Raw genomic sequence first — 20,784 nt, 5'->3', positions numbered from 1 at the left:
TTATTTTTTACTCTACAATGCTTCATCGGAGATAGTGGCCGAAGATGAATTTGTATCGGCAATTAAAGGTAAATTGCGATATTGTGCACTTGGACGTTTAAGATGTTGTGTATTTTGATACATCTACAATTTCAATTTACATTACAATCACAACGTATAGTAATATACACACGCACGCACACACACAAGAAATCATAGAAAAATACATTTCAGATTTGATGTTGAGGATAAGAGGGGTGGTGGTAGAAGAGATTCAATAATACCGAAAAATATTAAAAAAAGAAAACAAAAATAAAATATTAAAAAATATATAGAATTACAAAGAGGTGGGGAAAAATTACAAGAAAAAATATTTTAAACGTGCTCTCTTCTAATGGCAACCAATTAGAGTTTTTTTTTAACTAATTTTGCTTCTATTATTTTACGTTTTTTTTTAATCCTTAGGTGTTTTATTACTTACCAATGCTTTGCTATTAATTAAATTACGTACAGCAAAGGCTCGACCTGAAAGACTTTGTTTAGCCAATTTTTGATTGAGATTTTCTAAGAATTCAGCTTTTGCTTTCGCTCGTGTCATACCAGATTTATCAATATTTGTGCTGGTATAATCTAAAATATATCGTTTGGTTGTTTTTTTGTTGGAGGTGAAGAAACAAAAACAAATATTGAGTTTAGAATGTGGTTTTTGAGAGATATAAAAAACAAGCGTGTTAAATAACTCAATTGACAATCAAAAAATTTTAAAATATCAAATCATAACATAACAAAAACCCAAAATTATTGTGTGCTTTTTTAGGAAATAAAAATAAAATGTTAGGAATCAACGAACAAAATTTATGTACAGTTGGTAATATAATAATTCCAAAAGTAGAGAAGTAGATATTAAAAAATAATTAATCAAAATTATGGAGGTCAACTGACAAAAAATACAAAAAACGTAAACAGATATTTAATATTTCGATTTTGGCAATTATGAGGTATTTGGCTATTCAAAATCATTGATATTGACTTTATATACACTTTAATGGTATGGAATAACCATAAACAATGATTTTCCAGGTATGGTGAGTTCCAAAAAAAAATTCACCACACCCCAAAATTGGTGGCAAATGAAAGCAGGCGATATGTGCATAACATAAATTAATCTTTAAGGAAGTTAGCAATTTTCAATTCGCCATAAAGGCAACATAATTAAAGATTTCTAACCTGAAACGAATTAATAATATTTTATATCATAAACGATTTTTATGCAAATCCGATCGTTTTCGAGGTGTGGTGAGTTCCAAAAGAAATTCACCACACCCCAAAATTGGTGGCAAATGAAAGCAAGCCATATGTACATAACATAAATGAACATTTAACGAAATGGTCAATTTTCAATTCGCCGCAAAGGCATCATATTTAACGAAATTGAACTCAAAACGAATAAATGACATTTTACATGTAATCGTAAATGATTATTTATGCCAACCCCACATTTTTTGAGAGGTGGTGAATTATATATGAAATTCACCACACTTCAGAAATGGTGGCAAATGAAAGCAGACGTTCTGCGCATAACATAAATAAACATTAAAAGTCATATGCAATTTTCAATTCGCCGTAAAGGTGTCATAATTAATGAATATAAATTCTAAAAGAATTAAAAATATTTTTTAAAGAATCGTAAATGATTTTTATGTCATTCCAATACTTTTTAAGGTGTGGTGAGTTTCATATGAAATTCACCACACTCAAATAATTATGGCGAATGAAAGCAGGAGTTCTGTACATAGTATCTATAAACATGTAAATTCATTTTCAAATTTCAAATCACCATAAAGGTGGTATAGATTCACAATTTGAAGTCAAATAAAGTTTGATATGTGATCGCAAACGACTTTTTTATCATATTCCGTTATTTGCAAGGTATGATGAATTTCGAAAGAAACTCACCACACTCAGAAAATGATGGCAAATGAAAGAAAATTTTTTATAGAAGAACATAAATGCAAATTTTGGACACTTGTAGTACAGGGAAGTGCATTAAATAATTAAAATTTTAAATACAATATACAATTTTTCTAAAATTGTGCTAATGTCAAATGATTGATGAATGAATGAAAATATTACTACAATAATTATGACAAAGTTTGAAAGGGGAGCATGAAATTAGGAAATGCGAAGTTAGGTCAGAGATTTCACAGGTTGGTATATTTTCTTTTTTGTACAAAATGCAGCGGCAGTTTTTAATTTGTGGTGGCCCAAATTTGTTGGCCTAGTGGTTTTGGCAGCGTCATAAGAAATGTTTTTTAAATTTTTTAAAAAATAATTTATAACAAAACTGAACAAGAAAACCAAAGCAGCATGCAGAAAAAATCAACAAAAATGTTTCTCTCCTGATGATAATGATAACGAGGTGGAAAGAAACGTAATTCACAAAAATTAAACTCAAATGAAAATAAAATCTCATTTTGTTGAAGAAAAATTCAAAACAAACTGAGAACAAACGTCAAACTCAAAACAAAATTGCAGGCATAACAAACGTCGTTATCTCACTTGTATTGGCCGTGGTAAATGTCGTCTGTGGCTGATGATGATTATGATGATGATTGTAATATATGGAGGATCCACCATTACCAGAATCATAGTGGCCACCGCTGTTGCCGCCTCCACCACTCATGGCGGCTGCACTGCCACCACCACTACTACGTCGACCACTGGTACCATATATACTGGCTATGGACGAGGGTGTGGGGGAATTACAAATCGGCGATGCCGGCTGAGAATGGACGGATGATGCACCACCCGCACCGGGTGACTGGCAGTGTATTGTGGTGGTTTGTATGAACGGATTGGTGGCTACAAATATTTTCTGTTGAACACTGGAATGGCGTGAGGGTATTGGTGGTTGTTGTGGTGGCTGTTGTTGCTTGTTTGTTGCCACCGAAGAGCTAGAAATTGTCCTTTGCCTATTGCCACCGGCAGCAGAGGATGGTGGTGTTGGTTGTTGATATTGTTGTGTCTGTTGTTGTTGTTGCTGGTTTGAGTGATGTGGCAGTGGCATTGGTGGCCTTTGGCTAATATTCTGTGGCGCCTGATATTGCTGCTGCTGTTGCTGACGCTGTTGATCCTGTTGATGGCCTGCGGATATGGCGGCCGGGGCGTGATATTGTTGCTGTTGGGCTCCTTGGGTAGTACCATAGTGGCTTTGCTGTTGTTGCTGCTGCAGATGTAAACGTTGTTGTTGTTGCATCATATTTCTGGGCAAAGTGGCCGATGAAGAAGCCGCAGCATATGAAGCCAAATTTGTGGTGGCATGGGCTTGCTGCTGCTGCTGATTATGGTGATGATGATGATTGATACCACGTTTAGGCATGGTAGCTGAATTGTTATTGCCATGAATTGGTGGTGGAGGTGGATCTTCAAGCGGTGGGGGACACGTATAATGTGGCTGTTGCTGCTGCTGCTGCGATTGATGGCCACCACTTTGGTAATGTGATATCGACTGATGGGCTGGCAATTGAGGGGACTGAGACAAAGGCGGCTGCTGTCGCTGTTGTTGCTGATGATGTTGCTGCTGCTGATTATTGGCAGTGGGATGATGGTGGCCAGCAGCTGTTATATGTTTAGGCGCATAATATTGAGAAGAATTATATGAATTCGGATTCGTTTGATACAATGGATTATTGGCATTGGCGTTTGTTTCAGCGGCTGCATTTTGTTTTGAGGAATTATTGATAGGAGGATGATAGTGAGAAGCGGTAGAAGAAGAGTTTACAGTATTTACAGTTGAAGAAGAAGAAGACGCATTGGAAGAATTATGGGAAGAGCTACTACTAGCAGTACTATGATGATGATGTTTGGCCTTCACTGAAATACCAGACGAATTGGATTCTTTGGCAAAGGACGATACTTTGGATAATAACGATGATGTCGATGAGGAGAGTGGAAAATGTGGTGAAGCATTAAAACTAGCCGAGGCTGTGAGATGTGTTGTGGCGGTGGAATTGGTATGAGAAGTAGATGAAGAAGATGATGTCTGATGTTGCTGATTTTGTTTGTGTACTAATGTTTTGGATGAAGATGATGTTGTTGTTGCCGACGATGAAGATGATGCTGATGACAATTGTTGTGTTGATGATGAAGTGCTAAAACTACCATATAATTTTATTTTAGAATTTTCAATAAATTTACCGTCGTAGGTTTGCTGCTGTTGCTGTGATACATGAGGCGACATTTGTTGCTGCTGCTGTTGTCCATAATTGCGCATATAAATATCATCCGATCGTTCCCTGCTACTCTGCTGCGAGACTCCATAGATGCCATCACTGTTGCTGTTCTGTTGTTTACTATTTAGTCGGGCATTTAATTGAGCTATTAGATTAGGATTGGTTTTTGGTTGAGCTGGTACATGCGACTGTGTTGTTGGCGTCTGATGACCATTGTTCGGACCGGGGCTATTTGTACGAAAACTCGACATATTATTTAGAATTTTCGGTTGTGCATAGATGCCGCCGGGTGATGAAGTGCGAAATGACTGGAAATGCAAGAGAGAAAGATAAAGAAAGAATAAAGCGAATTAAAAATATTTGTGAAATGGAATTGTAATCAACATAAAAACAAATGTTATTTTCAATATGTAACAGATTGGTTATTGTGACAATGTTAAGCTGGGTAAGCGTAATAAAAATATTCATTCCAAAACTTTCGTGTTAAAAATGGGTGTGTAGTTTTAAAAATTGTTGTGTAGTTTTTAGTGTTAGTTGCAGGATAAAAAAAGTTAGTCGTATCAATAAATTTACCACTTGATACAGGGGGTTCGTTTCAATATTATCACATTATTGTTTAACAGTCAACATTCAGAAAAGCACTCAGACCGACTCAGAGGAAGACTTTTTTATATCACGGAAATAAAATTGTTATCCTCTAGGCAGCTGTGACCTTCAGGTATTGTAAACAAGAATGTCAAGTGTACAGATATGGAAACTTCGATACCGACATTGGCATCACCCGATAAACCGTTTCTGCAGAGGAAAACATCTACTGAGGAGAAATGGAATTGGAAATCCCCGCTGCCAAAGAGGAACCGTACAGAAAGGTATATGGGAGGACAATCTGTTGACGAAGACACAAATTTAATAAGCAAGCATGTTCCATCACCCCTTCTATAGACTATCCACCTCATGTAAAGGGACAGTTTGTCTATAAAAATCAAATCAGTCTCAAAGACATGTGTCAGTGAAGAGATTGAGATCAAAGAAGAAGCAGGAATCCGCTTCAATGGAACTGTCGTTGCTGCAAACTGTTCTACATTCTGTCTAGTATGCATGAGTAGCACCTGTCGCCTAAAAGTATGCTATATATTTGGACTATAAGAACTATAAAGACTCCTCTAAAGGACTCCCTTCAGCTCGTCTATAAACCTCTCTTTTACTTCCCTCAGCTCGTCTATGGAGCCTTCCATCACCCCTTCTATAGACATCCGTCAGCTTTTCTATAAAAATTCATTTCAGTTTGCCTATGAAAGACTCACTTCAGCTCCTCTATGAAAGATTCCCTTCAGATCGTGTATGAAAGACTCCCTTAGCTCGTCTATAAAGACTCCCTTTAGCTCGCCTATAAAGACTCGTCTATAAGGACTCCCTTCAGCTCGTCTACAAAGACCCACTACAACTCGTCTATAAATATCTCTGCTACTTGTCTCTGAAGACTCCTTTCAGATTCTTTTCCTTCCCTTCTTTAAGAACATGTTGGTTTTTTAAATTGGTTTGATTTTTTTGGTGAACAGGATTAGTTAACAAATATGGTATGACTGGTTAGTTTTGAGGTTAATTTTTTTGCTGACAAACATGAACTCAATTCTATTTTTTGTTTTTCTGATGGAATGCAACATGTGTAGCAATTTTCTACTAGCACTTGACTTACAGTTGGTGATTTGGAACCATAAACGATGGCATCACCATTATTATCATAATAATTTTGATGCTGCATTTGTTGTTGTTGTTGGTGGCTATAATTCGATGACAACTGTTGCTGTTGATAGCGTAACTGTTGTTGATTTGTGGAATAGTGTTGCTGTTGGCTGGGATTGGGTGGTGGCAAAGGTGGTGGTGTTTCATCCAAATCGGTTATAATTAAAGAACGATTTATGGGTGGTGGTGTTGGGGGTGTAGGCGTACGAGATTTTTTACTCAATATTGGAGATAAAAGCACCGGAGAAGATTTGGTATATTGATGGTGATATTGTCTCGGTTGCTGTGGATAAATTTTGGGAATTGTATTATTGTTGTGGTTGTTGGAGGACGAAATGATTGGATTATGTATTATAGCAGTGGCGGGACTAGGACTAGGACTAGCTTCTAGATCATATGGTTGTACTTCAACATAAGTGTCATAATAAGCATCATAGTCGGGCTCGTCATGCATTGGCAAGATAATGGGTGAAGCAGGTGCGGTTAGGATGGGTGAATATAGATCATGATGATAGTGATTTAAAGGAGTCTGTGCGTTTATAGGGTAGGTAGGTGGTAAATATATAGATAATGGTTACAGGTGTGGTGGTGTATTGTGGTGATGGTGAAGATGATGATGATGGTGTATTTAGGTGAAGATCAAAAAGCCATAAAAGAAAGAAAGAAAAAAGAAATTAAAAATACAAAATAAAATAATATAGAAAGAAATAAAGTTAAAAATGAAATGATATATAATGAATTATATAGAAGAAAAGCTCCAACTAATGTAAAGAAAGAAACATTATTTTGTTACAACATTTCACCAGATTTTCTAATGGCGAAACAAAGCTCAAAATCCATTTCCAAATGAAGATGAAGATATTTTTGTTTTGGATATAAGCGTGACCACCTCTCCTCACCTGTAACATGGATTGTGTTGCACTTGGCAACATTGGTGGTGGCGATGTTACCATTTGTTGTTGTTGCTGCTGTTGTTGTTGCAGACGTCTTAAAGTTTGTGGTGAAGCTGGTTGATGTCTCAGGCCAGCTGATAAAGCTTTTACCGTATCCGAAACCTTTAACGAAGAACTAGGCATACCAACCGGTGGTGGAGGTGGTTGTTGTTGCTGTTGATTATTTGGTGTCGTTTGACGTCCATCCAAGAGATAGGCCGGTGGTGGTGGTAAATTTTCAGTAGAAGTATTCAACGAATGGGCTTGTAATAAATTTGTGTTGCTTGCATTCGTTGGCTATAATTGTGGTGGTTTTTATTTTAAAGGGAAAATAACGAAAAAAATTAAAAAGAAACACAACAAAATTAAAACAAATAAAAAGTAATTATTAAAAATAAAACAAAGATATTTGAGTGTGTAAATGTGTGTTTTAGAGAATAAAGAGATTAGAGTTGTGTTTTTGTGAGTTTATTTTTGGTTTTGGAAAGTTTGGAATTTTTTCTTCTATCGTATTTACACCAATCCAAAGGGCAGATTTCAAATCTCTCATTCCACATATTGAGCTTTAAAATTTAAAATTTTCTTATCAATAATAAACTTACCGTTGTTGGTGTATTTGGACTAGGTGTTACTGATGAACTGCGTCTAATTGGCGGTGGTGGTTTGGCAGTATTAACCGAAGATCTTCGTGCAATGCGTGTCGATCCTGTTTGGTAATATAAATTTAAGAATTAGTAAAAAGATTTTTTTATATTAATTTAAAGAAATTTATATTAGTTGTTTTAATTTGTGGTAAATAACAGCGTTGACTGTTAGAGATTTTGTTATGCAAATATACATGTTAGACAAGACACCATAATTACTTCATTCTCATAGTTATTGAGTTATACAGATTTACTTTGCCATTTGATATGTGGAACAGAAGACGAAAAACAAACAAAAACATTAAAAGATTTTGAAATTTTTTATATAAGTTTGTGGAGCATTTTTTTTAAAAGTTTAGCAAAAACCTTTTTAAAGGAAAAGTTTGGTTTAATTCCCAAAAATCTGATAAATCGTAATATAACTTAATAAAAATAATACATCCAAAAATATAACACCTAAAAGTATGCTACATCTTTAGTCTATATAAAGACTCATGTATGTTAGGACTTTTACCTTCAGATTATATTTAGCTCGAGTATGTTTTTTTTTTTCAAAAAATCTAAGTTTTTAGTTTCAAATCTATAAGTACTACCATCAGTCCCTCAATATATCCTTTTATTAGAGTTGGATTTCATTGTGGTGCTTTGTGGAATACTGTTGCTGTGGGCTAGGATTGAGTGGAGGCCATTGTGGTGGTGTTTCATCCAAATCAGTTATAATTAGAGACGATTGTTGTAGGCATACGAGATTTTTTATTAGATATTGACGATAAAGGAGTTGACCTATAAAAAAAGTTCCTTCCCTTCAGCTAGTCTTCAGCGAGTCTTTATAAAAGAACAGCTATTTGGGAATTCTTTAAAACGAGCTGGTTTGGATCTTTAAAAGATCACTGTCCAATCAGTTCATCTATAGGCTTCCTGAATTACAACTAATCTACAGAGAAAACTTCCTTTAGTTCGCCTAAATACACTCCTTCAATTCAACTATTGAATCTTCTTCAGTTAGTCTCTAAAGACTCATACGACTAATTTATAAAGACACATCTGCTTCCGTTCGTTTACATAGACTTCCTAAGCTTCTCACTCTCATTCGTCGTCTAAATATTCCCTGAGGTTCAGCTTAACCAGTATCGTCATATTCTAGGTCGTCTTCACAAAATCCCCTCAGCTCGTCTACAAAGACTGCCTTCAGCTCGTCTATAAAGACTGCCTTCTGTTTGTTTATAAAGACTGCCTTCAGCTCGTCTATAAAGATTCACTTCAGCTCATCTATAAAGACTCACTCCAGCTCGTCTATAAAGACTCACTCCAGCTCGTCTATAAAGACTCACTCCAGCTCCCTTCCCTTCAGTCAGTCTTTAAAGCCTCTTTCAGCCCGTCTATAAAGACTCCCTTCAGATTGTCTATAAAGACTCACTTCAACTCGTCTATAAAGACTCACTTCAACTCGTCTATAAAAACTCCCTCAGCTCGTCTATAAATACTTTCTTAGCTCGTTTATAAAGGCTCTCTCTTTAGCTTGTCTACGAATGAATTCTACTCCAGCTCATCTATAGACTCCTCATTTAAGTGCTGCATAGATTTTGCCCCTAAAAGTATGTAATAATTTTAATTAATACAAGATTTTGAAATTTCCTAAAAGTATGCTATAATTTCGATATCAATTTTAATTAACCATGACACAATTAGATGGGAAATTTTCTCATAATCCTTTAATGTTTTTTTTTGTTTTTCTTGTTCTTGTTCCGTCTCATTGCTTATGGTTTTAATATCATGATAATGCTGGTGTTATTATTTTGTTTTAGATTAGATTAAACACAGGCTGCTATTTGAAATAAGGCTTATTTGAGAGGAGAGATTATTTATTTTGATATGCACACATAATCATTCTTGCTTGCAGTTTGTTTAAATTATTCCGTTTATAAATTACACTTGACAACATCATACACACACATATAATTATTTATTGGTATGTATGTATACGTTTGATGATTTATTGATTTTTGTTTTATTATACAAATGTGTGAGTGTGTGTGTAGTGTATTTTAATTTGTTTTAATTAAAATATTCATTGTGTATAGGGATAGGGGGAAAATGAAATGATTCTGTCTGTATGTATTTCAATTGTGTAAAAAAGTGTAATTGATGAATGATATACAAAATAGCTGATACGATCTGAAAACAGTTTTTTATAATGTACACATATATAAAAGGTTATATAGTTGGGGGAATAGTTAGAAGAAACAACGGGGGTATGAAAAGTTAGACATTTCACCAGGTTAGACAAAGCTTTGGTTAGGACAAAACGAACACACAATACATTCTGGGGGAGAGGGGGGTGGTTAAGGAAGCCAAACACCAGGTTTGAAAGAGCAGAGACCAGGTTAAGAGCAGAGGTGAGACAGGTGTATTTTATTTCAAAAAATATTGATACCTTGTCTCAAAACCCATTTTTAGAATATTATTAGCCCAAAATCCAAATTAAAGCAAAATTGTAACTCAATAAAGTAAATGAGAATTATTTAATACAAAAAAATCCAAAAAACCAAATACAATAATTTTTATATTTTAGTATAAACACAACATTTTAGACCAACACAAACAAATATCAAACAAACCCAAATTGAAATTTTTTAAAACAAAAACCAAAAATTATTGACAAAAAATTGAGGAACACAAACCCGACGATAATGAAGCTGGTCTGGGCGTAATGCTCGGCTTGGCAATATTGGATGGAAGTACAGGGGATGTATTGTTATTATTACACAACATAGAAGTAGAAGAAGATGATGACGACACACTATCTTGTTGCTGGTTGTGGGATGATGCTGTTGGTGGCTGTGGTATAGGAGGTGGTAATGGTGGTGTAACAACATTTAATGATGATAATGGCGTTGGACGAGCCGATTTTGTAGATGATGATGATGGCATTGGTGGTACAGACGAGGCTTTCGACGACGAAGAAGCTGTTAAGGGCGATTTGGAATAAATGTGAGTAGAGCTATTTGAGGTATTCAAATTTAAATGGTGATGATGATGATTGTTTTGAGAAGAAGGATGATGGTGAGCATGGTTATGATTTGTAGGTGTCACTACAGATGATATTGATGATGATGATAAAGTTTCTCTATTGCTAGCATACACAGATGAGGATGATATTGATGTTGACACTATGGAGGATGAAGAACATGATATTGATGATGATGATGCGGACACATCCATGGATAATGATTTTAGGCTATTTTTTATAGTTGTTGTTGTGGTATTGGGACAATTGGAATTACAATTAATACTGTGGTGGTGTTGTTGATGATGATTGTTGTTGTTGCTGCTGCTATTACCAGCCACACAATTTGTGGTTTGCAGATTGTTGTGTGGAGGTGATGAGGATGTTGTTGTTGTAGTGTTTGTTTGTTGTTGCTGCTTCTTTAATTTTTCTTTTTGTTTCAATATTTTAGCCTCTAAATCACTTTTAAAATCTAATTTCACTGCACTCGGTGGTGCTACCATTTTTAAGCTACGACGATTGTTGTTGTTATTGATGTTGTTGTTACTGGTGATTATATGACCATTTTTGTCATTACCTTGAAACACTGATAGACTTGGAGGTTTTGGTGGTAATTTCTTACGTATTATAGAGCCATCATTTGGTGTCATTGTCGTTGCATTTGAGGCCGCTGTTGTTGTTGTTCCTGTTACATCATGAACAACATTATCACCATGGCTCAAATGTTTCAAATCGATGCTGCTGTTGTTGTCACAACTATTACCATTATGAAATTTATTTGAATTCATACCTTTTGTTGATGTCGGTGTCGAGGGGCTATTCAATAGCTGCAACTGTTCACTGGATGCCCGAAACGAGGAGAGACGCTGTTTGGCCGGCTGCACCGTGGCCACATGCTGATGATGATCGGGTGAGTCGGTTGGCGATAACGGCAACTCTGTCAAATTGCTGGGCAGCTGCTGTAACTCTCTCATTTCTTGCTGATCGTATTGTCCCAATGCGTAAGGCTGTGGTTTCGTGCGAAGCATAACTATTTCCGAATTTTGCTTGGCATAATCTATGTCCGGTGTCATGGGTGGTTGATGATCATAGATCACCACCACATTACTACCACTATCACTGAGATTGTCGGCATAAATACCATGACGTTGCAGCGATATGGTATCCGAACGATTGTCATCATAACACTGTGAACCCGATGTGGAGGACACAGCAAAATGGGCAAATGTGGGATTTTCATAACCATCACCGGCACCGCCCATTATCGAGCTAGTCTCACTCACATAACAACGACTCAATTCCGAATCTGAGTTATAGGCACCGCCTGATAAACTTTTCAAATTTGTCTTCAACACCACACCACCAGTTTGACTGGTCAGGGAACGGGTATCGGCATTACAATCCTCTGAGGTTGTATCGGAAATATCTGTACCACAACCGCTGCTGTTGGTTTGATTGCTGGCCGTACAGAAATCCTTATCGGCCATTTGTTGGTGTAATTGATGTTGGTGTTGTTGGGATTCACAGATTATGGTGGTAGTGGTATCATCAGTTATTATTGTCATTGTTTCGTTGCAATTGTAGGCATCGTCCAGGCCATCATAGAGGTTCTTGACATTTTTCACGAGGTGTTGCTGGTGCTGCTGTTGGGGTGAGGATGCCGCCTGCTGCTGCTTTTGTTGTTCCTTGCTGGCATCTATTTCACGTTGAAAAGAATCTAATTCGCCAATTAAATTATTTAATTCTTGTAAAGAATCTTCGAAACATTTGTCTAAGAGAGGTTTTGTTTTTTCAAAGGGTGTTTTGGTTTGCCATTGCATTTTATAATTTGGCAAAAGGGTGTTTGGTGTATGTATATATTTTTATATAGTATATGGAAGGAAGAAGTATGTTGGTTTTGTATAGTTGATAGGGTAGGGGACATTTGTGCATTGTTTTTTTATTTATATATTTAATTGTTGTTGTAATATATTCGTAGTGTTGGTGCCATATTTACAACAAGGTGATGTTGATACAATATTCGGTATGGGGCGGGTGGTTTTATATATATAAAATAAATGTTTGTTGTAGATTTGCAGAGTATTGTTGTATATAGTTGTTGTTTGTTGATGGTTGTTGTTGTTGTAGCAAACAAATAACATAAAAAGGGGGTTTTGTGGAAACATATGGGGTTTTTGTTGGGGTAAAAAGAAAGACGAAAGAAAAATAAAAAAGAAAAACAAAATCGTTTAGTCAAAAAACAAAACATAAGAAAAACATAAGTGGGGAGTATCATTTTCTGTGGTAAATTATGAAATAATGGATGGGGGTATGGAGGGATGTGGGGGATATTTATATTAAAAATTAAATGAAAATAACCGAAAAATTTAAAAATTTTAAAAAACTGAAACTAAATTCATTTTCCCTTTTAAATGGAAAACTAATAATTAATTTTCATAGAAATCAGGTATGGTGAGTTTTCTCCAAAATTCGAACTAATCAAAAATCTTAGTTTTTGATAATGATTGGGCACGATTGGTGGCCAATATGAAAGCTACCTTTATAAAGAATTTTAGAAATGTCAGTGAATGTTTTTTTCTGCATGTTTGGTGAGTTTTTTGTAAAGTTCACATTTTCAAGTTGTAAGTCGAACAAAGCGCAAAAGGATTCATCCTGACCCGGTCAAGAAACTCAGACTCTGTTCTAATATTATGAACCAAAAATTGACAATGACCCTCAAAGAGTGGACTATATTTTCAACCATTTTCCCTAGGCATCTGCTGCTAGAAGTAAATATACATATCGCAGATAAAGGACAGACCTTCTTGTATGTAATACATCCGGTACAATGCAAATGCAAGAGTGTCTAAGTCGAACAAAGCGCAAATGATTTATTCGCATCCTTACGAGAAACTCAGACTCTTACATCGTTTCTAATATTATGAACGAAAAATACGACCCCAAAAATAGGACTATATTTTTTATCTATATATTTCCCAGCTGTTAGAGGCAAATATGTCGCAGATAAAGGTCAGACCTTAATACACACATCGACCACTTTCCTGGACATAGACGACTCTTTTAATAAACTACAAAAAATGGGACAAACCAATATTAAAATTTGTAATTCTCTTCAATCAAATATACCCTGAAAATGGGGTCTATGACAAAAAAATCTACGAGGAAATATTCCACACTCTAAAAAGAATCCGTTTCAAGTTACAGGTACTTAGGCCTGCAAAATGCTGTTAGGATTTTCAAAATACCTTTAAGGGTTGTGAATTGTGATATGGAGGCTATCCTAAAATATGAATCTCAAAAAATTTAATTCTGTTTAAATTCAAAACACCAAGGCAAGCCTTGAATCTGGGTTCTACTACAAAAAATCTATGAGGAGATTTTTCACACTCTAAGAAATAAGAAATGAAGGTAGGACCTTTAAAATGTGCAAAAAGGTCTGAATTATTATACTGAGGCAATTATTTATATACTGAGGCAATGACGACAATATGTGGACCTACATTGATCATTTTCTGTCAGAAGGTATTTTATCCTCTGAGTCCTAATTGAAGACATTAAATCTCAAAAATGCTGCAGGAAGCGAGATATGAATTTCAATATATACAAAAGGTGTCGGAATAGTTTTATGAATTTCAATATATTGGCCTATGTTGAGCCTTCTCTGCTAGAAGTTATTTTATCCTCTCAAAACGAAATACAGCAAGAATGATCGGAATCGAGAATGGAGGTAAATATATGGACCTATATTGAAAATTGTTTTGGTATAATATATTTTATATTTTGAAAATCCGATTACAGCCACGAAATCCAAATCCCGGAATCGTTATATGGATGTCAAAATATGGACCAATGATGAGCATTTTTGCTAAAAGGTTTTCTATCCTCCAAGAATCCGATTGCAGCCACGAAACCTAAAGAATACTGCAAGTAGGAAGGTAGTACCTTCAAAATAACAAAAATGTGTCGGAATCGTTATATGGAGGCTTAGTCAAAATATAGAGATATATTGATCGGAATCGTTACATGGAGGCTAAGTCAAAATATATAGATATATTGAGCAGCTTCTGCATGGATGATTTTCATTATACAAAAGGAAGATTTGCCACTCAATGAGAACCCAACATATTAAAATCATATTTGAAATTCTTAAAATACCGACAATTGGAGGTAACTTCGAAAAGAGTGAAGATATTGATAATTTATTATTGATAATTTATTAGCCACCCAAACATAACATAAATAGAAACAAAATACCGAAAATTTGTGTACTGTTATATGGGGGTTACTCCGAAACGTGGGCCGATATTGGCAGAAAGATTCAACAATAAACTTTACACTTTTTACTAAAAAATTACACCGTTGAAGCAGCGAGCGTAGGGGTGCTGAAGGATCTGTTGAATAACTCAGTTATAATTGTCCTCCATAAATACGATGTACAATAGAATGTCTTGTCGTAAAAAGGAGCCAAATTAAGTTTTTGGTTCCATTACAAAATAATCTTACCATAGAAACTTTCGCTAAAATTTAAAGGGTCGGCAGTTATATATGTTTATATACTAATAGGAATACAAAAAACATCCCGTTCCATTTCTTATTCTATTCGATCAATTTCTTTTTTACAATATTTAGAAGGGTGAGCGAATCTAAACCTAACCTCAAAATGAGAAATGAATTTAAAAAACAGGAATGGTATAAACAAAATGAATACCGAAATCAAAGTAAAAATAATTCAACAGAGTTTTTATATAACAATATGTATCTAGTAGATCCATCTATAACAATCTAACAAACAGGATAATATAATAGTGTATTAATATCTATATCACAAAGGGGATCAATAGATGATGATGATAACTAGTTAGTGTGGGGAGGAAAGGTCTTTGTGGACCAAATGAAAGTTATATTCAATAGAAGGGGAAATAATAAAAGTGAAATAGTTGCATATGTTCTACTTACCCACATCCTGAGGATCAATTGGCTGTGATTGTTGTGCTGAGTGCTGTTGGCTGTGATGATTATTTGTGTTGATGGCGGTGCGTGTACCATAAATACCACCGCCGCCGCCTTCAACAACAACAACTGGTGAATGGCGTGCCCCGCCACCAGCAGCAGATGCTGACGACGAAGACGAGGAGGATGAAGGTATTGGTGCATTTTTGGCAGCTGCCGCCTGTTTTTCAAACATGGAGGCTTTTTGTAATACCGATGCCCGGGAACGTTCATCATTTTCAACAACAGCCCCGGATGATGACGAAGTGGAGGTGTTGTCTGCCTCTGCTGATGTAGTATTGGAATTAGAATTATCTTGAATTGAATTTGTTGTATTGGACATGGAACTACTACTGTTAATGGTGTTAGCATTTAATGGTGGTGGCTGAATTTCACTATTAATACTACTACTATTATTATTAGTTGTTGTTCCGGGTGGGGATGCGGTTTCCTGCTGTTGCTGCATATTGACAACACCATTATTGCCGCCGTCATTTTCGGTGATTTTCAAAATATCGCTAGCCTGAGAGGAATTGGCGCTAAGCGGTGGTGTGGGCGAGCAGACATTATAGACAAAACTATTATTACCCGAACCATTGCCGCCGGCAATGATGCCACCAGATGCGGGGGCACCACCACTCAGGGACATATTACCGCTGGCAATACTGGAACCACTGGGTGTACCAGCGGCCGTTGACGATAGGGAATTGTTGAGCAATGGTGAATAGTGGTTTTGGGGTGTTGAACTGCCACTCGAATGGGTGGGAGTTTGTCCAATGGATGGTGTGGCCAACGATGTGGAATCAATGGATGGATGTGAGTGTAGCGATGGTGTCATCGAGCTAGAGGAATGGGAACGTTGTGTTGTTGTTGGATGTTGGTGTATGGGTGTTGATGATGTTTGACTGTTGTGTTGTGGTGTATTCGGTTGTTGTTGTTGTTGATTAGGGTGTGGTTGTTGTTGCAGGCCCGAGGATGCCACCGATTGATTTGAATCATTTGAGTGTAGGGATGATATTGAATCAATGGAGTGTTGTTGCTGTAATACAGCCTGTTGTTGTTGCTGCTGTTGATTTTGGTGTACTGTCGAGGTTGGGGGTGATGATGATGATGATGATTGTTGTTGTTGCTTCATTGCTGCCATATTGGCCAATTCCGACATATTAACATAGGTAGGCGGGGAACATTGTTGTTGTTGTAGCTGTTGTTGATTGTGCACAGCTGAAGCCTGCTGCTGAGCTGATTGTTGCTGCTGCTGTTGCAAATGTTGTTGCTGAGCAAGATGGGCTGCTAGCTCTACTCTCAAAAGCAATATATGTATATATATGCACGCACACATTCACATAACGTGATTGTGTTGCAATTTTTTAGGTGAGTAAATCCAAACAAAAAATAATTGTAAAAGGAAAAACACACAAAAAAGACGTGCAGAGGAGGACGGGGGAACAAAAAAAGTTGTTGGCAATTTTTTTGTTTGTGTTTTCAATACAAAAAAAATGTAAATTTTTATATAAGAAATAACAATAAAGTAGTAAAAAGAATTACACCATAACATGTTTCATTTTATTGTAGCATTGTTTTGGTTGCCAGTTTTGATTGGTTTGTTGGTTAATTGAACACAAACACACACACAGAAAATTCAGCAGCAGCAGTAGGAGTTGGTGATGGGTGGCAGTTTGTGTTTTTTTTTTATTTTGATGGGATAGAAAAGAAAATAAAAAAGCATATTAAGTAAAAAATTAGCACAATTAGTTCAATGTTGAGCTTAATTAAATAAAAAAGAAGAGACTTTCATTTCTCAGCAGGTGGAAATTATTTTGTTTTATTAAAGTGGGTGGGTGTGGTGTGTTGGGTGTGGGTGATAGACAAAAGGAACAAGGACTAAGGACAAATAGGCTAAGGTGTGGGTTGAGGTTTCATTTTTTTAATTAGTTTAGTGACGCCATCGCGTTTACCGTTGACAACATACCTTTGGTTACATGAGCCGGTATCGGTGATGGACACTGACGTTGCATAATATTTGGACCATTGCCACCACGTGTATTGCCGCTGGCAATCAATGGACGTTCCAATGATGAACAACGCTGTAAAAAAGAAAGGGAACTTTTAGTTTACATTATTATATTACATGGGAAACTGTGTCAACGAGAAGGTGAAAGGATTTCAATGATTTTTTAAGAGAAGAGAAATAAATTTTAATGAATATAGTGCAATAATATTTATAGGAAAAAAGATTCCACTGATTATTAAGAGAGCAAATTTAAATACTTCAATTTTAAATTTATTTTAAATGAGTCTTTGCGATAATTATTAAAAATATTTAAAAATAAAATATAACGAATAAAAATTGCATATTTTATTTATTATAATGTACATGATGATATAAATTTTGAAAAACAGACAACTTGTCAAAATGTTCGCCTAAAACTTTAAAGGTAGCAGATATAAACAGATTCATCAGAAAATGTCAATATAAGTGTGTAGCTCTGTCAAAACATCGGTCAGTCAAAATCAAAACCAAAATATTAGGTTGGGGAAAAATACATCCATTAGGCCGGTCGTCGAAAAAGTCGATAAAATCGGAGAAATGATCGAAGTTGATCGGCATGTTAGCAGTCGAAACATCGCCCAGGAGCTACAAATCGATCATAAAACTGTGTTAAACCATTTAAACAAAGCTGGATTCAAAAAAAGCTCTATGTTTTGGTGCCACAACAATTAACAGAAAAAATAGGATGGATCGAATTTCCATCTGCGAAGCCTTGGCCAAACGGAATGAAATAGACCCATTTGATGGTGATGGTGACTGGAGATGAGAAATAGATCGCACAGGATAACCCTGTGTGAAGAGCGGTAAAGCACGGTGGCCAAACCAGGACTAACGGCCAGGAAGGTTGTGCTATGCATTTAGTAGGACTGGAAGGGGATTAATTATAATGAGTTGCTTCCATATGGCCAAACGCTAAATTCTCATCTCTACTCCCAACAACTGGACTGTTTGAAGATATCAATTGACCAGGAACGGGCAGAATTGGCTTCGTGTTGCACCAGGACAGCGCTAGGACACACACATCTACAGTGAATCGCCAGAAACATCCGGAACTTGGTTGGGAAGTTTTAATGGATCCGCCATACAGTCCGGACTTGGCACCAAGCGATTATCAATATTTTTCCTGCATTGCAAAATTTTCCCCCACCCAATATATTACAGATGTCTTTAATAAAATTATTTAGTATTATTGGAATATAACCATTCATGAAAAATGTTCTTGCCGACCAAAAGCATATACGATACAATAGAAAAGGTTCTCAGGATCTTCTAAATTTGCTATCTTCTCACAAAGAATCCTTTCTATTAGAAGTCTGCCTTCTGATAGAATCAGTCTGCCTTCTGTGAAGAATAACTGCCGAAGGCTTCCATTCATAGAGGATATGTGTTCTGGAGTCTTGCTCATAAAAAGAGATGACTGCCTTCTCCTGAGGTTCTCAGAAAGATGTCGAAGAATAATTTGCAGTCTAGACTTATAATAGGGCCGAAAAAGATCTTCTTATATAGCAGCTGCCGAATAACTTGTTATAGAAGACATGAAGAAGGTAATTTCATTTCAAATAAAAGAACCAGAAAGTGTCATCTTTTAAAATACCTAAAGATGAACCTTTCATAAGAAAAAAAATCGAAATGCTATGTTCAAAATATTTGGAACCATATCATAATCTTCAAAGAGATATATTTACCCCTGTACCTGAACGAAGACAATTGAGTTGTCTTTCCATTTATTTTACAAAAAAAGCGGAGCTGTATAGTCGGACGGCTCCGTTTTTTCCCGGCCCCCCGAAATGATTTTTTTTTCACAGTAAATTTATGTTTTCAACAGCGAATTTTTTCATTTTGTACTACCGATGGCCCGATCCCCTTCTCCACGTAAAAATTTGCGATGTTTGGGCCATAATTGCAACCTCTGGATAAAATTTGAACCAAATAAAGTTTTGGTCCATTTCATTGGCCAGAACCCATCCTACATTCAAAATATCGTGAATTGTGGCCTATATCGTGTTTACTTACTATAATGGACAGACGGACACACATGTCTAGATCGGCTCAGCTAGTCTCAAAGCTATTATTTTAACCAGTCGAAAAATTGTATTTTTAATTCCAAAAACAACACAATAGTGTTATATGGTTTTCATGAACCTCTTCTAGCATACATAAGTAATCTGAATTTTTATTAAAATGTAAGGATATTGAAATGTATTTTGAAAAGGGGATTAAAAGTTGTTAGGGAACAATCCAATCGAATGACGTGAGAAAACTAGCAAACATTACTACTGGATATGGAGAAGAATGAAATTGAATTTTGTTCAGAAAAGGGAAATCTAAGAAAATCGAGAGAAACCAGGGAGCATAACATTTTGAAGGATTAACACTTACCACATGAGCTGGTTTCTTTTTTTCAAAGACACACAAAAAACAATGTTATCGAGAACATTAAAATACAAGACAAACAGAAGCATATTTACAAAACAACAACAAAGACAGCATTTAGAAACACAAAAACAATAAAACACCTCTTTAAATATTATTGTAAATGGTTATAATGAACAACATTACAATATGGCCTACTTTAAGGAGTCTCAAAATAGATTCCATTATTTGTAAATCCTTTTCCTCTAGTTCCTTATAACCATTTACGACAATAGAAATGGCTTCATCCAACTTACCACTGGCAGTGGAGGACGATTTAATGCACCACCTGGTGACTTCTGTGTCGATGGTGTATTTTGACCGGAATTGCTACCGGCAGCACTACCATTACCATTTGCATTACCACCCTCGTGTATAGTTTCAGGATTTTGAAAGGTGTAGACAGTTAAGGGAGGCCGTTGATGGCCCTTTTCATAGGCTGATGAAATTGTGTGTGGTCGATCTGTGGCATTGGGTGCTAAGTCAACAGCATCCTGTGAATGTGTGGGCCATGTAGTGACAGCGTGTGAAGGATTGGCAATAGAGGAGGCCTAGAAGAGGAAAAGTAAAGGATAAGTGAATAATTTACATAAAATCAATATGAAAATGAAATGTGATAAGGGGTGATAATGATGAGCAAAGAATGCAAAGCCAAAAATAAAGAAATCATAAAAGAAAGAAAAATAAAAGTGGTAAACAAAAAAATAAAAACCTGTGTTGTCAAGGCTGGCGATGAACAAAAGCCACTATCACTGGATTCACCAGGTTTTAAGCGCATTGATGGTGAAATATACTA

General features: G+C 35.9%; 1 protein-coding gene across 1 annotated transcript in view; it reads right to left on the bottom strand.

Annotated features, from left to right (window-relative positions):
* LOC133328069 (serine-rich adhesin for platelets) overlaps positions 1-20,784 on the bottom strand; it is a 135,166-nt gene that overhangs the window by 4,500 nt on the left and 109,882 nt on the right. The window contains exons 7-16 of the mRNA XM_061536616.1: positions 20,701-20,781; positions 20,246-20,539; positions 17,496-17,610; positions 15,599-16,822; positions 11,328-12,308; positions 7,489-7,592; positions 6,854-7,183; positions 5,908-6,237; positions 2,539-4,519; positions 461-609 (exon numbers count right to left, since the gene is read on the bottom strand). Of these exons, the coding sequence (XP_061392600.1) occupies positions 461-609; positions 2,539-4,519; positions 5,908-6,237; positions 6,854-7,183; positions 7,489-7,592; positions 11,328-12,308; positions 15,599-16,822; positions 17,496-17,610; positions 20,246-20,539; positions 20,701-20,781 (5,589 nt within the window). The remainder of the gene's footprint in view (positions 1-460; positions 610-2,538; positions 4,520-5,907; positions 6,238-6,853; positions 7,184-7,488; positions 7,593-11,327; positions 12,309-15,598; positions 16,823-17,495; positions 17,611-20,245; positions 20,540-20,700; positions 20,782-20,784) is intronic.

This window comes from Musca vetustissima, unplaced genomic scaffold (genome assembly GCF_032173495.1).
Source record: "Musca vetustissima isolate MV318-11 ecotype Yass unplaced genomic scaffold, APGP_CSIRO_Mvet_v1 utg16224, whole genome shotgun sequence".
NCBI lineage: Eukaryota > Metazoa > Arthropoda > Insecta > Diptera > Muscidae > Musca > Musca vetustissima.
Note: the sequence above shows the minus strand (reverse complement) of the source record. Positions and strands in the feature narration are given on the sequence as shown.